The sequence below is a fragment of the Athene cunicularia genome, assembly GCF_003259725.1.
Source record: "Athene cunicularia isolate RWA chromosome 1 unlocalized genomic scaffold, athCun1 chr1_part2, whole genome shotgun sequence".
Lineage (NCBI taxonomy): Eukaryota > Metazoa > Chordata > Aves > Strigiformes > Strigidae > Athene > Athene cunicularia.
The window spans coordinates 16,432,306-16,450,280 of NW_020799092.1; the positions used below are offsets into that span (position 1 = coordinate 16,432,306).

A 17,975-nucleotide genomic window follows, 5' to 3' on the forward strand; every position below is an offset into this window, starting at 1 on the left:
AAACACAAAAGTACGATTGCCGCATCATAAATTTGTCCATTTTCTAGGCTATGCAAGAGACCTGAACACCCTACATCACTTCTTTGTTCAACACCAGTATTAAAGTGCATCTTGAAGGCATAACAGAGGGAAGAAAAAAACCAAAGATGCAAGGGCTAGTCTGTGGCAATGAGATACTTTTTCAAGTTCTTGGCAGGTCTGTTTTTACTTTATATCACTGACTCCAATCCAGTTCAGTGATCAAAACTGTTCTGTTCAACTGCCATCTAGAAACAACTGAAAAACCAAATACCCAAATACTAGTCAGTCTAGCTTCTACCATTACTAGAACACTGGTGGTCCAAATCATAAACACTGATGAAGAGGAAACTTAAATTTATGTAGTATTTTCTAAGGCAAAACAAAGAGGAAATTCTAAGATTTCCCTGGTTTGATTTTTTTTGGTCTGATCCTACAAAGACAACATATTGATGTAACATGAATTTTCAGGTTCTTAAAGACCCTGAATTCTGAGCAAGAAACATGTTGCAGTAAGTGGCAGTGGTTTCCTGCAGCTGTGAGGAAGACAGGAAAGCACCTCAGCAGTCACTGTGTTAGCATTTCCCAGTAAAATTAAAGACTGACATCTATCCAAATGGCTTTCATAGTAAAAAAATTGCACCAAAAACACACACATAAGCTAAAGATAGGTTTTAAAACAGTGAATAAGCAGCATGAGCAATGCTGAGAAGGTTATGACAGGAACAGTTCCCTTCCTCCCTCAGTTCTACTCTTTCAACCACCTCCATCTCCTGTCCTTCAATTCACTATAGCCCCTGTCCTTTCTCTAGTCCCCATTCTTTTTAACTCTTTGCTCTGCGAGCCAGAAGAGAAAAAAAGCCACAATTCCAGCTCAACTTCCTTTCAGCACCAGTTGATAAAACAGACTCACTGTCCCATGGGTCAAGAAGGAAAGAGTGCCTATTCTGATGCTTTGTTTTCTCCTGGGCAATCCTAAAGCTTCTGTTTGGCTAGTGAAATCTTGTTGCAGAAATTCTTCCTGATCCCAGTGCATCCCAGTTTTACATGGGTCTCCAGTGATTATACACTGGCTCTGAACTTTTCCCATTCAGGGATTCAGTCATGAGCCCCTCCTTGCATAAGATAGTAAGCTTTATTTATATAAAATCAAGAATAGTTTAGCAAGGAAGGAAGACTGTGTGGGCAGCCCGTGCTTGGAATCCAGTTATACTATGGTCTTACGGTCAGATCAAGCTGTCTGTTCCGAGTTGCAATGGAAAGCTCAATGGTGGATAGCTTCAGTTCTTCCCAGTCCTCTGGGCTTACCTCCTGGGGGATTTCTGTGAATCAAGAAGATAAGGTATCATTAAATGGAATTTAATTACACAGATCATCATTTCACTGCTAAGAAGCAAGAAACATCAATACCAGCTGCAAAAATCATTCTAACTTATTGTGACCACTAGCTTTGTTTCTTTCAAACGTCAAAATCTTAAAAAAGGAAAAAGGAGTTTGGGAGTACTTGAAGGAAAGAAAAAAATACCACCAGCATTCACAGAGTAGCAGGCAAGACTATCAAGCACTTTACATGGCAGCCCCGTTAGTCCTTATGCCCAGGGATTGACAGATCTCCTGGGCTAGTATTACAGGAGCATTTAGAAAATACATGAAACGCTGCTATCAAAAGAAAGATGAATCCAATGTTCAGAATACTGTGGTAACATGTATTTTCTACAGGAGGAAACTCCATGGTTTAGTTCTCATATACAAGTCACTTAGATCATGCTTCTGTCTACATCACTTCTGCTAGCCAAGAAGGAATAAGAACTTTGCAGCACACCAGATTGTGCAAAATACACACACTCCCCTTCCTCCTGCGGTCTGCCAAATGCACTGCCTAGCTAGCAACCCAACCCAAGAGAAGCTCACAGAACACACAGAAGAAAATGCATGGTACAGAAAGACATTTAACGTACTAAGAAAAACTTAAGGCTTCTGCATGGCCCAAGTTTTATTGTGTTATTTTAAGTAACATTTGTTGCTCTGTGTCAGCAACTCTCCCCACCTCAGAAAACAAGGGCTGCTCCTCTCTTGCCAGCTCACTACAAAGCCATTCTACAAGAGGAAGATTTCAAGAAGCTCACCCATGGGTGCCAAGTATCCCCTATGGAGGCTTCCATAGCAATGGCAAGCAACTGTGAGCCCAGGGAATGCCCTGAGTTCTTTACAACTTTTGCACTTTTGTTTATGAGATGACAAGTACTGGCAGAACTACTCTGTTCCATATGTGGCAAATACCACCGTAACTATCTTGACAAAGTCACAGTTTTAATAAATAATAAATAAACAACAATAAGAAGAATAACAATATAAAACGAGAAAGGAGAAAAATAATGCAGAAACACTCCCCCAACTCTAATCTGTTAGAGTAGTAAAGCCTGCCTGGGAGTTTATGCCAAAATATACACACCTCACCTTTTGGACGAGATGACCAGTATAACCAAAGTCGCCTGTAAAGCCTCACATACAAAGGAGGTCTGGATGGTTTCTCCTCTGGCTCTTCTGGAGGTCTTTCAGTTGGACCCAGATACATGAGAGCAGCTTGATGTTTCTGAGGCCATTCCTTGGATTTATATGGAAAGGAAAGACAGAAGATAAAGGGCCTTTTGTTTAGCACATACCTGTTTATTTGGTTTAGTCCTTTAGCCTATTCTGTGCTCCCAAGTACTCCTGCACAGCTACCCAGATCCCACCACTGCCTCAGACTACTTTATGGCTCTCCAGCCTCCAGATTCATATATGAGATGACATTTTTGCAGCTTAAAAAAGATTACCCACAATTCCCAAGTCTACTAATCTACTCCTTCCCCAAACAGAAGTGAGGTATTTTCCCCTCTATAAGCAGAGAGTAAAGGGATGTTTTCTTTGCTGCTGATGTGCGGCAGGGTGACATGGCTGCTTCTGGCTGGAGGGAACAACCAAAATTGGCAAGGTCAACATTAATGTTTGAAAGCACAATTGGTTTCTCCATGGCACAAAGGCAACCTCAAAGAGCAACTGCGCAGCGGAGTCTAGTGCAAACAAAGACTACAGTGCTGTGTGCATCCAAGAGGCACTAAAATCTGCCTGGTCTTTGTTCTTCAACAACTCAAACAATCAAGATCTGACCTTATAGTCAAGTGCTTATAGACAGCAATACAACAGGTCTTAAGGTAAGTCAGGTGAGCTTTATAAAGCGTCTGAGGGGGAAAAAAATACCAAACCAAAACAAAAAAGAAATAACACATTATTCTTGGTAATATTTCAGATTCCAGTGCCAGAAACTGATGGGCAACAGAAGAACCTTAGCTCCTGAAATACTTCCAGACGCTGACAAAGTTTATTCTCTCTCATTTTGTTTTAAAAATAATCTCTGAAGTGATCAGAACATAGTACTTATGGAAGGAATAATATGCTTGGGTTTTATACTAAAATAACCTAGCCAAAAGCCCACATGTACTTGATACAATTATGCACAAAACTTTAGAAGTAGTTTGGGATCATACAGCACAGGTTGTTAAGCTAATTTACTTCACAATTCTGAGAGAAAGGAAAGACTCCACTGTCATACTTACATAACACACAGGACAAACAGAGGTTGTATCAGTAGGGCAATACAAGAACAATAAGCATTAATGATTAAAAGCAGCAATGCCGTGACAATTTAAGCCTTATATTTTAGAAGGGGTGATAACACTCATAACAATGCCCCTGCCAGTATCAGAGGTGAGCTCTTTATCCTTACACTGTTTTCAGCTATAGGTCATCCTGTTTCAAACGACAGCTACAGCAAAACCAGAAAAGATGAAGTGCACAGCAGCAAAGACAGGCTAGGAAGAGATTAAGCTTGACAGGCTGGAGCCATTTCTTATGGAAATTAACAAAACGCTAACATAAAAAGCAATAAAGCAATGAATACCACAATTAGGGGAGATCAGGTAGAAACTTTTTAATCTTAATAGCAGAAAAAGTGGGCACTTCTCTTTAACCTTCAGCAGGTCAAACAGATCATTTTAATGTACAATGAATAGCTCACCAGTGAAATCCCCTATCACTGCCACTACCTGTGGCTAAGTACTCAACAAAATGAGAAAGGGCTGGAGAGAAGTGAAAAGCAGGTTTCTACCTGGAATGCCAGCACACAGAATCATCATCTCAAATTTCATGGATGCATTACAACTTAATTCCTTTTTACAGGAGCTTCCTATAAAGGAAGCATTGGCACTATCACAGACAGCATGGCTGGACTGCAGAATATGATCTACTGTAGCAGCTCCTGGGTATTTCCACAGCATTTCATGAAGCTCCTTATGTGTTCAGAGAACAGGAAAAGCACGTGAATGAAAATGCTTCACCTTTCATGCAGGTCAAATTTTAATCTTTCCAGGGACAATTTTAAGCAGCAGAGAAGTTTAAGGTGAGATATAAGCTATTAATCTTCATGTTCATTTTACTACATATGGAAGCTTGATTATCACCGTGCAGGAGCAGGCTAATTATAGCCACTTCTGCTAGATGAATAAATCAGAATGAAATGTTATCATAAGAAAGACTGTTGAGAAAAGGTGAGAGAGCACTTTAACGATTATCTTCAGCACCACTACTGCTCTCCAGTTTCAAAGGTTGTTACTGGCTCCCCCTGGTGATCTTGCAGCAACAGATCCTTAGTAAAGAATTATTTTTTTAAAGTATTCCTCCTCCCCTTCATCTCTTCAGAAGCTAAGTCTATCAATTGGCAGGTTTCTTAAGTCGAGTTTCACTCAAATTTTATATTGTTACCAGAACTTGCAGATAAATTATACAAAGCATAGTCAGCCTTTGCATTTCCCAACTACAAAACCACTTCGGTCACAAGTACCTTAAATGTACTGAAGAAGTGAGCTGCTTTGGTTTTCAGAGGTCCAAGGTACCAGTACCTGAAAAAAAGAACACAGACAGAACTTCTAAGATATCCAGGGGTTGATACTCGGAAAGGGAGAAATCTTGCATGAAGTCAGAGCACACAGCCTTGTTTGCTACTGAAGTTAGTACTCCCCTACAACCTTTAGCTTTAGTGATACTACAAGATAGTTTCTACACATCACCAGCATCTTAGTAGTGACATCACCTTCCTAAGTTACAGATCACCAAGATGCATAACATCTCAGGAGCAGAATTTTACCTAGTTATGTGACACAACTCGAAATGATTTAAAGGTCTGTGGTCTAACAGCTGGTGGCATGCAACTCCACAATAAGCAATAAAGAATGAGGTTGGAGGAAACAAACAAAAATTAACAGCTTCAGGGACAAAAGAACAGAGCCAACAAACATCAATTTGCCCCGAAGGATTTCCAGATCAAAATCAATGTTTCACAAAATAAAAATCCTGCCAGCCATATAGTATTGTATAGAATCTAAAGATGTGACTATATTTGGGCAGGCTTGGCACATATTTTGATCAGTGTCTTCCACCAAAGAAGGTCAACAAAGCACATTATACACTATCAGCTCAAGGGTTCTGCAGATTTAAGTGTACCATTAGCTACTAAGGCATGCAACTGTCACACCACTGCCATTAAGTTGTGAAATTGTCTGTAAAATAATAAAACCTCAAAAACATAAAACAGCACCATGTCTCCACCACTGTGCTTAGCAGAGGGATAGCCAGACAAATTTCTGGAACTAGGGCTTATGGCTTGTCTCCCTTCATAGTAGGTGCCTTCTTTTAAGTATAAGATTAGTTGTACCGGAATACATCAAACATTCATTTAGCCCAAAAACGCATCTCTGATAGGGACCAAAAGTGCATGCTTAGGGAGAAGTATAAAAACAGGACAAGCACACGTGGTCCTTGTCCCATGCACATTCTGAGCACCCGTTCATTTGTGGCTGAAGTGCTTTCCAAGCTGGGCACGTTTTCTGTGCATGTGAAAACATTCATGGAAGAGAATGACATCTGAAAATGCTCATGCTGCCTCAAATACAAAAGGCGCTGTTGTGCCTCCAGCACTGAATCCAAAAGACTCTTACAACAGGGAACTGCTGGAGGAAGAGATGTGAAGGCTGACACTGGGCAAAAAATATGGCATGCACAGGAAACCTAGTGAGAGTTCAGAGGGAGAGAAGTGTACTTCCTTAATCTTGGGGCTGCAAGTAGCAGGAGAGCCTGCAGCACAGCCAAGTCAGCACCTACACCAGCTACCAAGCATGTCCTTTGCTTCCCAGGGACAAACACTATGGCTATTTACTGCATCTCTCTCACTTCATATAATCTCTCAATCCTACTCAAATATCTGCCCAGCCAGACTCCAGAGGTCTGCTACCTCGTTTCCTGACAAAGAGCTCATTCCCAAAACACATGGTATTTCCTTATAGCTGTGTAGCAGAGGCATGTGCTGCCATTCCTCCATAACAGTCTGAGAAGTGAACTGCTTTGGCCCTGCTGTTCCTTCACCAGATAATGCTAGTCATTTGATACAAGACAGTGGCATATTAAATGTCCATTTGGAGAAAACCCAACAATTATTAGTTTAGCATTCAGAGAACAGCCATTAGACAGCACAGCCCATGCCATTTCTGGCAGGAACTGAAGGGCATTTCTACTGCATCTGATGTCCCTTGTTGGAATTGAGTTACAGAGTCTGCATGCGTCTTTTCATTGGCAACTGATGAAAAACAATGGCCAATTACTTTACTTAGACTTTACTCAAGGGAGAGCTTTTCCCACTGATACAGTCTGAATAAAGTTCCAGAAGTGGGCATCAGAAGGCCAGCAGAAAGTAAATACTTAAGAACAGGTCAGCAGCAAATACATGTTTATTTCAAATGACAAAAATGCTGAAATGTCTTACACTCCCATATATGTTATGTGAGACCTAACAAGAGCGGGTGCCTCTGCCTGTCAAATGTCTACACTAAAAAAAGACTTCTTTACAAGAGGTGGGTATGTTGTTTTAGGCAACTGATGCTAAAAAAGGTAGAGTTTCAAAAACCAGTATTTTCTTACTTGCTAACTTTAACTCCTGCATCTCTGTAAGATCCCCATCTTAAACCAGTCACTGCAAACACAGGCTGTTCCTTCTCTCCCTGTAAAGAAAAATAGATTGCAAAATTGTTTTCTCTTATCTTGTTTACAACTTTGTTTTTTGCAGCTAGAGAAATATAATTTCTTTATAAAAACTGATCTCTGATTAATCCCAAAAGTGACATTTCACATAAGAGGTATGATAAATAGCTAACAGCAATAAAGCTAAACAGAATTTAAGCATTACACATATTCCTCTCTGGGAGCAGATGGAATAAGAGGTGAAGCTTTGAAGAGGCTGATTGAGTTTTGACTGCACACCCAGCAACAGCCATTTCATTTTGTGGATATTGTCAGCCAAAAGCAAGGAGCTTTGCACAGTGACACTAAGTTCTTGCTGCAGAAATGTCCATTCAACAACATAACAGAAATATAATGTTCAAAAGCCACACTGGGCATAGTCAAAAGTCTTCCCATTTCACATTATTCAGTTTGTAAAAAAAAGCTATTAACTCCACTATACATATGAATGCATTAAATCAGCTCAGACAGCTATTGTTATCTCTCACCATTTCTACAGAAATACCGGTGTTAATAAGTTTTGTATTCATCAATACTCCTCAAGTCTCGAAAAAAAGTTGTTCAGGCATTCTAGTGTTTTCTCCAGTCCAGACTACCTGATGTCATAGCATACAGTGGAGAAACAACTGCCACCAGAACTACTGATATCACAAACCAAAATTCATGACAGCATTACACAGAGGAAAAGCAGTCTGTGTAAACAGAACAACATGAGAAGAGGGAAGTTTTAGGAATGTTGGATGTCAAAAAAGCAGATGCTTCTACCTTGATCTGCAAGACATCAAGCGGAACTGTCTCTCCCTTCAGAATGGCCAATGTAGCATTAATAATATGTCTGCAAAACAAACAGGAAAGAAGTAAAGGAAAACAAACAGGAAGGAAAGAAAAGAGTAAGATTTAAAATTACACTTTTTTCCAGCAAACCCCAGGAAGAGTCCAGGTGGGCTTTTATTCAGCAAACACAACAACCTCAGGGAAAGAACTCTGACAAAAGTGCTGCAACTTCCTTGAAATCAGAAAGCAAACTGGGTGACTGCAACACAAGACAAAGCCTGGATCCTAACAAACAGGAAAATACCTGAAAAGCAATAGGAATTCTCGGCCTAAGTTTTTCAGATATTCCTCCTTCTTCAGCTAATCTGGAAGATAGCACGCCAACTCTGTTACTTGCTGGTTTGGATACTTAACAAACTAAGGACCCAAATCATGGCTTTATTTTATTGGTGGCAAGTGTAACAACCTGGGAGAGAAAGGGATAGTCATGAGACTGGTCTCAATTCATGTGTCTGGGATTGAACTGCCTTAGTACGTTAATTTGAAGTTTTTAATCAACATAAATGTACCTCTCAGCAATGCTCATGTGGTTTTGGTCTCCATTAAGTTGTGGACAGTAGCTAAGGCACTTTCTCATTTCAAGTTCTAAAGTATGGCACTCAAGATTTCATAACCAAAGTGTTCAAGTTCATAGAGAAGTCTACGTTCAGACCTTGAAGCATGTATTTCACTAAAACTCCTTCCTTGTTTTCAAAGTTGGTAAAATTTAAATTCCCCATTGTGCACATTTGCAGTGTCTCAGCTGGATAGGGAAAAAAAAACCCCCACATAACCGAATGCAGTTTTCAGATTCAGCCCAATATTCACGTGAATCAGGAGGAGAAATTGCCCTTGGCTTCATCAGGATTAGAATACTGAAAGAAGGAAGCTGCTCTTCCCTCAGCCCTTTAATTCTTAACTTTCTGCAAGACTTCTACCATTCCTATACACCACAGGCAAGATGGTGCTGAAGGAACAAAAGCCCAAATATTTCTTTTTATAATATCACTTCTATACTTAAGTCAGGTTCTGTTACTGGTGTGGGTTGTTAAGCAGTCTATTGACCAAATTCCTTTCAAATTCACCAATATGCTGCAATCTCACCTGCACAGTTCATTAACTTGGGACAAGAAGATCATTCATTTCAAACAGTTTCTTTAGAACGCAAACATAAATTATTATTTTAATCTTAGCTGCTGATTATAGCCTTGTCCATCTTGCCAAACTTCAAAGCACTTTGGTAGTTTTAATGAAGGATGTTATGCCAGTTGGCTCATGGGTTTTATGTATGATGGATACCAGCAAGGGTTCCGCAAAGAAGAATGTTAATGATTTATTGGGAGAACCAGAGTGAACAGATTTCAGGAGCAAGGAGGAATACATTCATTAGTATGGGAGGAGAGGATGGAAAAAATTGAAAAGAAATTAAGGTGGGGAAAAGAAGGATTAGTTGACTAGCCTTTTTAGTTTAAGAGTGGACAAAACAATCTCACAACAAACTGAAATGCAGGCAACAGATACTGCCAGACTGGATCATATCCAGGATGATGACAGATAAGATTCAGGTTGTTGGAGAGTTGCCAGCACCAGTCCCACCACAGGGATGGGCAAGAAACCCTGCAGAACTCAGTAATGGGATTCATCCTTTCCCATAAAGATGTTCTTGTACGCCTTACTTTGCAGGTGCTAACCAGGTTATATGAAGAAAGGTTTCTAGAATTCTTAAACTAGAGAAGGGACAGAAAGAGAACTTCTTTTTGTTTTGTTTTGTCATATCCTTGCTATATCCTTGCCATATTCTTTCTGACTATTCCTAAGAGACTTGATCCTTTTAATCTTTTTATTACAGAAAACCTCTGAGCATCACACGATCAGAGAAATTAGCCACAGCAAATGATTTCATGTTCTAATAATATATACATTTCCTTCTTTTAATTTTTAGTCAGTTTTTGGAAGTCATTAACTCAGGCAAGTCCAGAGAATCATCAAGCTCTGCCCAGAGACTGCCAACTTCTATGTAACATAGAAGAAAAGTATCAAGCAAACTGAGAAGCACTGCTCCTTGAAAACAAACCAAAAAAGCCCCCATCCAGAAACACGCAATACTTACTGGACTTTGTTCGTGCTCTCAGGGTAGAGCGTGTGGCTCAGAGTGCAGGTCTTTCCAAGAGGTATGAATCCTATAGGAATCTTACTGAAGGCAGCCTGGACACATGAGAAGAGTAAAGTAACATTTGTATCAGCTGAAGGAAGCTTCCTGTGTGGAGATCACAGCTGTGTCTGAGATCACTCCTTTGGCACTAAGCAGCCAGGCACTTCCTTAAATGAAGCAGTAATACATAATGACTCAGAACATGGCATCCGAATCTGTGAACCCACCACTGCCAACTGGGTACAAAGGAGCACTCTGTAATCATTAAGAACATTGTTACACACAGGTTGGCAGCCACGTCCTAATGCATGGATTCTGACAGCAATCTGCCATCTTTCTTAATACTGTTGGTGGCATCACAAGCTCTGAATCTCATTTACCATTGCAGAAATCCCCCTCTGATAGAGTAACCTTGCATGGCAAAGAGATTTTCTCAGTTAAGGAAAGGAAATTAATCGATTCCTCTGGCATCCAAATCATGAAGCAGCAGAAGGTCTAATTTTTGGAAGTCACTGACCATGTTATTTTTCTGTACCACAGTTCAGCAAAAGGGCTTGTTGAAGGAGCAAGTTATTACACTATACCTCGTAATAAACTGTGCTTCTTGAAGCGTGTCAGCAAATCAATGTAAACTACCATATATCACAATGTACCATCTCCCTCCTGGGCACTGCTGGTAGCAACACCACAACACTGCAATTCTGCAACGACTAAGTAATGCTCCTTTCACTTCATGCCCACCCTTTCTCCCTTGCTATCTCTGTGACACCTGCAAGTCTTAACACATCTCAAACACCTTTCTCTCATTTTCTTCAGAATTGTTTTACAGCATGCAGCCAACAGGCTGTTCACAGCTCATGCAGTCACGCTCTGCTCCCCTGGCTGCTAGGAACAGTGTTTCTGGAATACCCTGCACAGGCTCTTCTTATCCAAGCAAGAGTGGTATGACATATCCAAGTAAAAAAGGAAGCAGAACAGAGAACGAGGAGGCTGAACTGTAGATCTCTACTCCTAGGATAGAGTGACATGAAGGCCAAGAATTCCCTGACCAAAGACAAAAAGTGACACAGTGGCAATACTACAATGCAGTATTCCACCCAAAGTAGTGCTGGATACAGAATTTTCTATGCTACTGCAAATCAACCCAAGCTACATCAAGATAGCAAGTCAAAAAACAGAGAAGAAAAACTAGCCAGTAAAGCCTCTAAAACTTTTCTTCCAGTATGTTTAGGTTATAGAGGTCTCAGGGGCCAACTATAATAATATTAAATTTTAAAAAATTGATGGCTCAGAATTGGTACAGCTAGCACCCCTTTAAAAATACTTACTTGGTTGCAGAGTTTCTCTTGTCACACTCAGACAAAGCAACTGCCTAAACAGATGCAATTCTAGCTGCCAAGGATATCATCATAATCTTGTCTGGATCATTTAATTGAGTTTTTGCCAGCTTCTGCCAGAAGGTGTTGGGAACAATGATTCCCTCCTTTCTTCAATAACACTGTCCTCCCTCTTTAAAAAGAAAAATTACTCTCATTTCCATTTCAGGCGATCCACCTTGAGAGGTTAAAATTTGCTTTCTGCAGCCATCTGCATAGGTAGATATTCACAGCTTGAAAAAATGGCAAAGCAATCATAAAGCAATAGGAGCACAGCCCTAACTGAATTCGGTTTCAAGCTTGTACAAATACAAGAAAAACATGTACTTTTGCCCAATACTTCTGCCAAACAAAGCAGCATACACAGCTGGTCCATGGATCTTTGAAAGTTGTGCATTTGGCTTCTCCACAATCCCTGCTCTGATGCTGGAAACTTCCCAAAGCTGTGGCTTGGGAGCCACTGCACTCCCTGAGAAAAGGAATGAAGAACAATGGGCAGAATTGCAGGATGCTAGCACGGCTGACTTACTATGCAGCTAGCTGGCTCCAGATTAGTAAGCAACATATCCGTAGAAGACAGCTGAGGCTAAGAGATCACAGCGATGCACAAGACACTTTCTTCAAGAAATAAACAAAATTTTAAGTGACACTTCCTCACCTCATCTGCTCTGCGGAGAAGTCCAGTTATGACCTGAAAAACATGGGAAATGCTCAGCTCTGAGACTCAGTTACAGCAGAAAGCTATGAAATTCATACCCACATTTACTTGTTGGAGAAGATTTAAGGAGCAACTACTCTTTTATGGAAGGTGCTACAGTTGCTTACATAGGAAAGGAGGCATGTTCAATGTGCAAACCTGATGGAAATAGATGTTATGAGTGCATATGAACATATCTGGCACCACAACCAATGCCAGTGTAAATGTTTTAACACTGAATAATGCTCTGCATAATGCAAAAATAGCACTGGTCAGTGTGCAATTAATTATAATCAATTCTAAGGCCAGGAGAAACTTGCAGATATATTCTGACCACTTTCTCTTAAGGTCATTGCATTTCATTTAGCCACAGCATCATGAAGCCAGTAGTTAGCATTCCAGGAAATGCTTTAATAAAATATAACCTTCCTTGAAAAATAGAGTATCCCCCAGTTCTGCTGGTAGTTTGCTCCTGTCATTAATCATCTTGACAACAGGCATTTATTAAATACATATGTGGGAGTGATAACAAAGCATGCTAATTTTTAAATTATTTGATTCCCACTTAGCAAAACATGCATTCCTCTTGGAGAGTAAAGATAAGAATGAACTTTGAAAATTAAACCATTACAACTACATTACACAGGAAAAGTTAGAATTGTCTTCTCAAATAATTTTCTCATTCTAGAATAAAATTCTGGAAGATAGTTATGTCACACACTCTTTCTGCTCCCACTCCCATCATCACTTCTAGACTAACAACAACTAGCAGAGTCTTCTTGTCCCCAGAAGATTGTAACATTGATTGAAAATACAGACACTAAAAAGACAAATCTCTAGCAGTGGTTGTTACGATGTCGCTACATTACACAGACTCAAGCTTCTCAGCCTCAGCCTGACTATGATTCTCAACAAACGAGGACAAAGCTCCTGCAGTACCTCTTGTACTGTGCCATCTCCTCCTGCAATAATGATCAGATCTGTGTTTTCCATCAATTCCAGCAGCTTTTTTGCTTGTCCCTCATAATCAGTCTGAAGAAACAGAATTCCAAGCATGAGAAGTCAAGTGACTATTTCTAGGATTTCTCTTCTATAGAAAAAAAAGAAACATCTGTCCATTTGCTTAATGGTTATTCTCATATAGGCACACAGTACTGTATATTACTCACATTCACGGAAATGTCTTCAACTTACAAAATGAGTCTGCTGCCTAATACAATATGTGCAAACACATACACACAAATGCTAAACAAAGTAGCAGAGTAAATCTTATTCAAGAGATCTAGACTATCACAGCAGTAACCATATTTCCAGGCAGTTTTACACTGAAATGAAACCACAAGCAAACCATGCTCTTGCAGATAAAGTTCCAACATCTTTAGCAGCCAAAGTGAAGTGCATCTCTTGAAACACAGCATCAGCTGCCTAAAAGGCTACTGCCTGACAACAAGCTCTTGACAACAGGTTTAACAGTAAAGAGTACACTGACTTCATAAACCATCAAAACCATTTTCTGCAGAATGAATGTCTTTTACAGGGACAGCTCAGCCTCAGTTACTGGCCCAGACCTGGTTTACTAACTGGTCAGGTCTGAAGCTACAAAGCATCAGTTTTAAGTCTTGAAAAATAACTATTGCTCTCAGGGTGGGACTATGTATTTTCAATGACCAAAGAAGCATTAATAAAAACAGCACTTTAACACTAATCCTTGTGAAAAAGATTCCAAGACAGAAAGATATATACTAGAGTACTTTGCTGCTAGGACACAGTGACTATTAAACAATCCACGTATCACAGCCTCAAAAACCTGCAAAAAAATCATAATCCTTTCATGTTTACTTCTTGTTCTCTTTCCAAAGAAAACCTCTTTGCTAATTCACATCATTTAGAGCTCAGTGTTCTGGTTTTGTGATGGGAATGTTGAATTATTTTGGGATATTTTCAGTGTAAAAATAAAAGGTTATTTTTAATTAATCTGAACAGTTTCGCTGCACATCAAAGTTCCTCACTTCTGAATTCCACAAGTTTAGGCAGAATTGACTATTTCAACAGTGATGGGCACGCACCACTAGCCAACACTCAAATAGAGTTTTCTCTCAAACATGAATTATAGAAGGGCTGCTTTAGACAGACAGACAAGCACATGTACCGCTTTAGCTGAAAATTAAAAACTCATTACATAGTTTGTAAATTAACTGTGAATTAAAAAGAAAAAGATTAAGTACTGGCTTAATATTTCAGTATTTACTCCTTTCCACAAGATGTCTACAGGACAACTGAGAATTTCAAATGCATCAAGAATTTAATTTCAATTCTTTAAAAGAAAGCAGAGCAGACAATGTATTATAACTATATTAGCAGAACCTAACAGTTCTTACCTTAACCACAGTTACATCCAAGCCAGACAAGTGCAAGATTGGAGCAGCATTCTTTTCAAAAAGGTTCCTGGCTTTGCTAGAAATAAGAGAGTAAAAACTATTTCAGTAGTCTGGTGGCTAAAAAAATTAAAAAGTAAAGAAACAAATGAATAATAAGAAGAAATCTACTTAAAAGTGAGCATACAATCTACACAATCAGTCACTCAACCTGACAGTCAGGAAAGATGAGATTTGGTTCAAATGTGTTACATTTCTAGACTCAGATCTCACATGTCAGGTTTTTGTTTCAGTTTTAATAAATGCAGAAGTTATCTAGCTTTCTCCCAAAATAATCAAAAACCCCAACAAAACAAGATCTCCAGAAAAAAATTTATTAGAAAATTAATGACTTACAGAGCAGAAGGCTTTAAGACCACAGAGAAGGCTCATTTAGGTTTTCAGAAACTTTTTTTTTTTTAAATATTTAGTTACATATTAATAAGTAATTTTAGAAGCAAAATTTTATCTGACCTTTCGTTATAGGACTGATGCATTTTCTGAAACTGTATAATAAAATAATTATGCCATTAACTATAAATTGCTTACAACAAGTAGAAACATGAGTCTAGAAGTCAGAGACTTAATTTATTAACACTCTGCATTTTCCAGTCATGGGTGTTTTGAACAAAAACACTTAAGTCCAAGCACTTCCATGTCAGTTATACTATTCCTTTCATATTGTTAGTAACAAGTCCCCATCCCTCCCCAAGATGCAACTGATACAAAGCTTAGCTTATCAGCAAAAACTGACACACATCATATCCAAGATTACTGTTTTTCTGCTGATGAGCAAGCAAAAGCAGCAGCCAACCTCTTCCAGGAGTCTTGCTCTGAGCCCATATTTAGCCTCTTAGTTTATAGGCACATCCCTTTCAAGGACAGGTTCCCACAGAAGATCACTGCAGGCTAACTTCAAGTCTTGAAGCAATCAATGTTACCTCTTATTTCTATAGTTTTGAAGGAGGAAATACATCACATACAAAAGTTTGGAAGGAATTCCACATACAAAGGAACGACAAAGGCCAAAACATGGGACAAAAGAAAAATTTAAAACACACATATGTTTAGAAATCATGCTTTCAACTTAAGAATCGAGTTCTATTTCTCACCACAAATTTTTTGGTGAAATAAAGTTTGGCATAGTTACACAGCACCAGCTCAGCATCAGAGGGAAGCAAAAGTGAGCTCAAAAATCTGGCTGGCTTTTATAGTGGATGGCAGAGCAAAAAATACAGAAAGAGTGCCTCACATACGAGTGCAGGGAAGGGGAAATTTTACCCTTTGCAAGCTGCAGGGTTGAGAAACACTGTTGCTTTCTTCAATGGCACACTGGAAGGGATCAGCTGGTTGCCAAAAGCCTAAGAGAAAAAGACCAGAGTTCAGTTTATCTTTTAAGCACACTGGTAAAACAGTTCAAATTAATGCATATCTATAAATGTCAATGGGCTTTCAAGTCTCATGACATTCAAATGATGTCCACCTTCAGCCACTGCAGAGGTCTCCTATTCAAAGACCTGCATTCTTTGAAACAGCTCACACCACTGTCACAAGTACTCTTTAGCTCATTTTTACAATTCCACCACCATTTTAGTTTTGCTTTTGTCAACCTCTGGTTTTCTGCCATGGGCAGAGATCCAGGGAGATATCCTTGGCTGCAAGGTTACCTGATTCTCCTTCCTTATATAAGTCTCATGCATCTGCCTGCCACCTTCTTCCTGTATCTTTTTCCACTTCTGTACTTAATTTCTTATTTCTCTCCTGCTCATTTTTGTACTTACTGTGCTTAAGTTTTTGAAGATATGAAAGATAATCAGAGAATCTGCCCTGACCTATAAGCAAGCTCACTGTTTCTCAGACATTTTTAATTCCTAATGTCTCCATATAAAAATCACTTAATTCCTCTTCAACTTTTAATCTAGTTCTGAATAGGTGCCTTGATTTTAAATGCTTCAGGAGTTACTCCATACAGCCTCTTGTAGCTTTTAGCCGTTTGTACCTATTTCCACAGATTTTCAGCACAGGAGAGGCAGAAAAGACAAAGCTTCCATGCATGTTATTTCCCACTCTGTAAACCTCCTTTAGGTCACCTAAAGGCATTCTCACTACACCAAATCAAACTGGCATTGAGTACTAGCATGACAACATATTCAGCAGTACCATGCAGAAGCCCCAGAAATAAAGTAGGAACAAAAGACTAATGTGCTGAACAGAAGACAGTGTCAACTGTCCCTGGTTTATGTTCCCCCTTTATCTTGAAAGTTAATCTCCCTAGCAAGAATTTTTACATTGAAGGTGGACACTGAACACAAAGCAGAGAAGAATTTAGTGATCATTAGCTGTTTAGATTTGTAATTGCCAACTTTGCTCAGGAAACCTCAATTAAAAGTGTGCAGCTCGCTATGCTGCTTAAAACATTCAAATTTCTTCTTCAAAAAAGGAAAAGGATAAGAGAAGTTGCTAAGAGTAAAGGAATCTCCAACAAAAGAGAAACAAATCAATAGCTCTTAAGCTTTCAAAAATCAGCTGGAAAACAGTCCAACTTATTTTACTGCAATTGTCAGGCAGGAATTGGGAAATATAGGGGACCTCTAGCATGTTTCAGTGTTAGAAACAATTAATTATTTGCTTGGGGCGTGTATTTACTTGCTCTAAACAACCTAACAGGGCTTATAAGGAACTAATGAGTGATGACATAATCATTTCTTTATTTAATATACCTAGATTAGATATTTATGTCACATACAGGGACATTTCTAAAGCAGATGCTGATTTTAAGACAGAAAATTAAAAACATAGTAATGCCACAATCTAGAAGTCATTTTTTCAGAACACAACATAAGGAAAGACAATTTAAAGTCAGATATTAAAAATAGTTATTAATATATATATGAAGGTAGAATTTAGGAAAGCCGATGCCTTTTTCACTTCCTTGTCAAGTGCACACTTGCAGATATTGCATTTCTGGAATTCTAAGATAACAATCGCTATTTTGCAACTATGAAAAATACTTTAGACAAAGGCTTTACAATATTTTGTGAATACTAACAGAAACTTTGGAGACAACTACTACTGCTTCACAGACTAAATTGTTTGCTAGCTAAACAGGACCTCTTTAACACACACCGAGAGTTTAGTAACAAGGTCAATCAGCAAGACCACATCTGCAAAGGAAGCCCACAGTCAGCTAACACTGACTTATTCCAGAGAAGGAGGTGTAAAAGGCTTAAAATATGATAAATGGGTTCCTTATTATAGAATCTTACTATGATCATTTGCCATTCCAAGGCTGTCATCATAAACTGATAATTAAATTCGGACATGCATGGTGAAATCTTTGCATTAAGTACTGCTGCAGTGGATACTTTGGCAGGAAGGTGGGCACCTCAACAATTTGG

At 39.1% G+C, this 17,975-nt stretch overlaps 1 protein-coding gene across 1 annotated transcript in view; it reads right to left on the bottom strand.

The window, feature by feature from the left end:
- Nucleotides 1-17,975, bottom strand: part of AGK (acylglycerol kinase) — a 35,999-nt gene that overhangs the window by 7,523 nt on the left and 10,501 nt on the right. The window contains exons 3-12 of the mRNA XM_026862474.1: nucleotides 15,859-15,938; nucleotides 14,542-14,617; nucleotides 13,103-13,195; nucleotides 12,125-12,157; nucleotides 10,049-10,143; nucleotides 7,891-7,960; nucleotides 7,027-7,106; nucleotides 4,898-4,955; nucleotides 2,476-2,623; nucleotides 1,243-1,340 (exon numbers count right to left, since the gene is read on the bottom strand). Of these exons, the coding sequence (XP_026718275.1) occupies nucleotides 1,243-1,340; nucleotides 2,476-2,623; nucleotides 4,898-4,955; nucleotides 7,027-7,106; nucleotides 7,891-7,960; nucleotides 10,049-10,143; nucleotides 12,125-12,157; nucleotides 13,103-13,195; nucleotides 14,542-14,617; nucleotides 15,859-15,938 (831 nt within the window). The remainder of the gene's footprint in view (nucleotides 1-1,242; nucleotides 1,341-2,475; nucleotides 2,624-4,897; nucleotides 4,956-7,026; nucleotides 7,107-7,890; nucleotides 7,961-10,048; nucleotides 10,144-12,124; nucleotides 12,158-13,102; nucleotides 13,196-14,541; nucleotides 14,618-15,858; nucleotides 15,939-17,975) is intronic.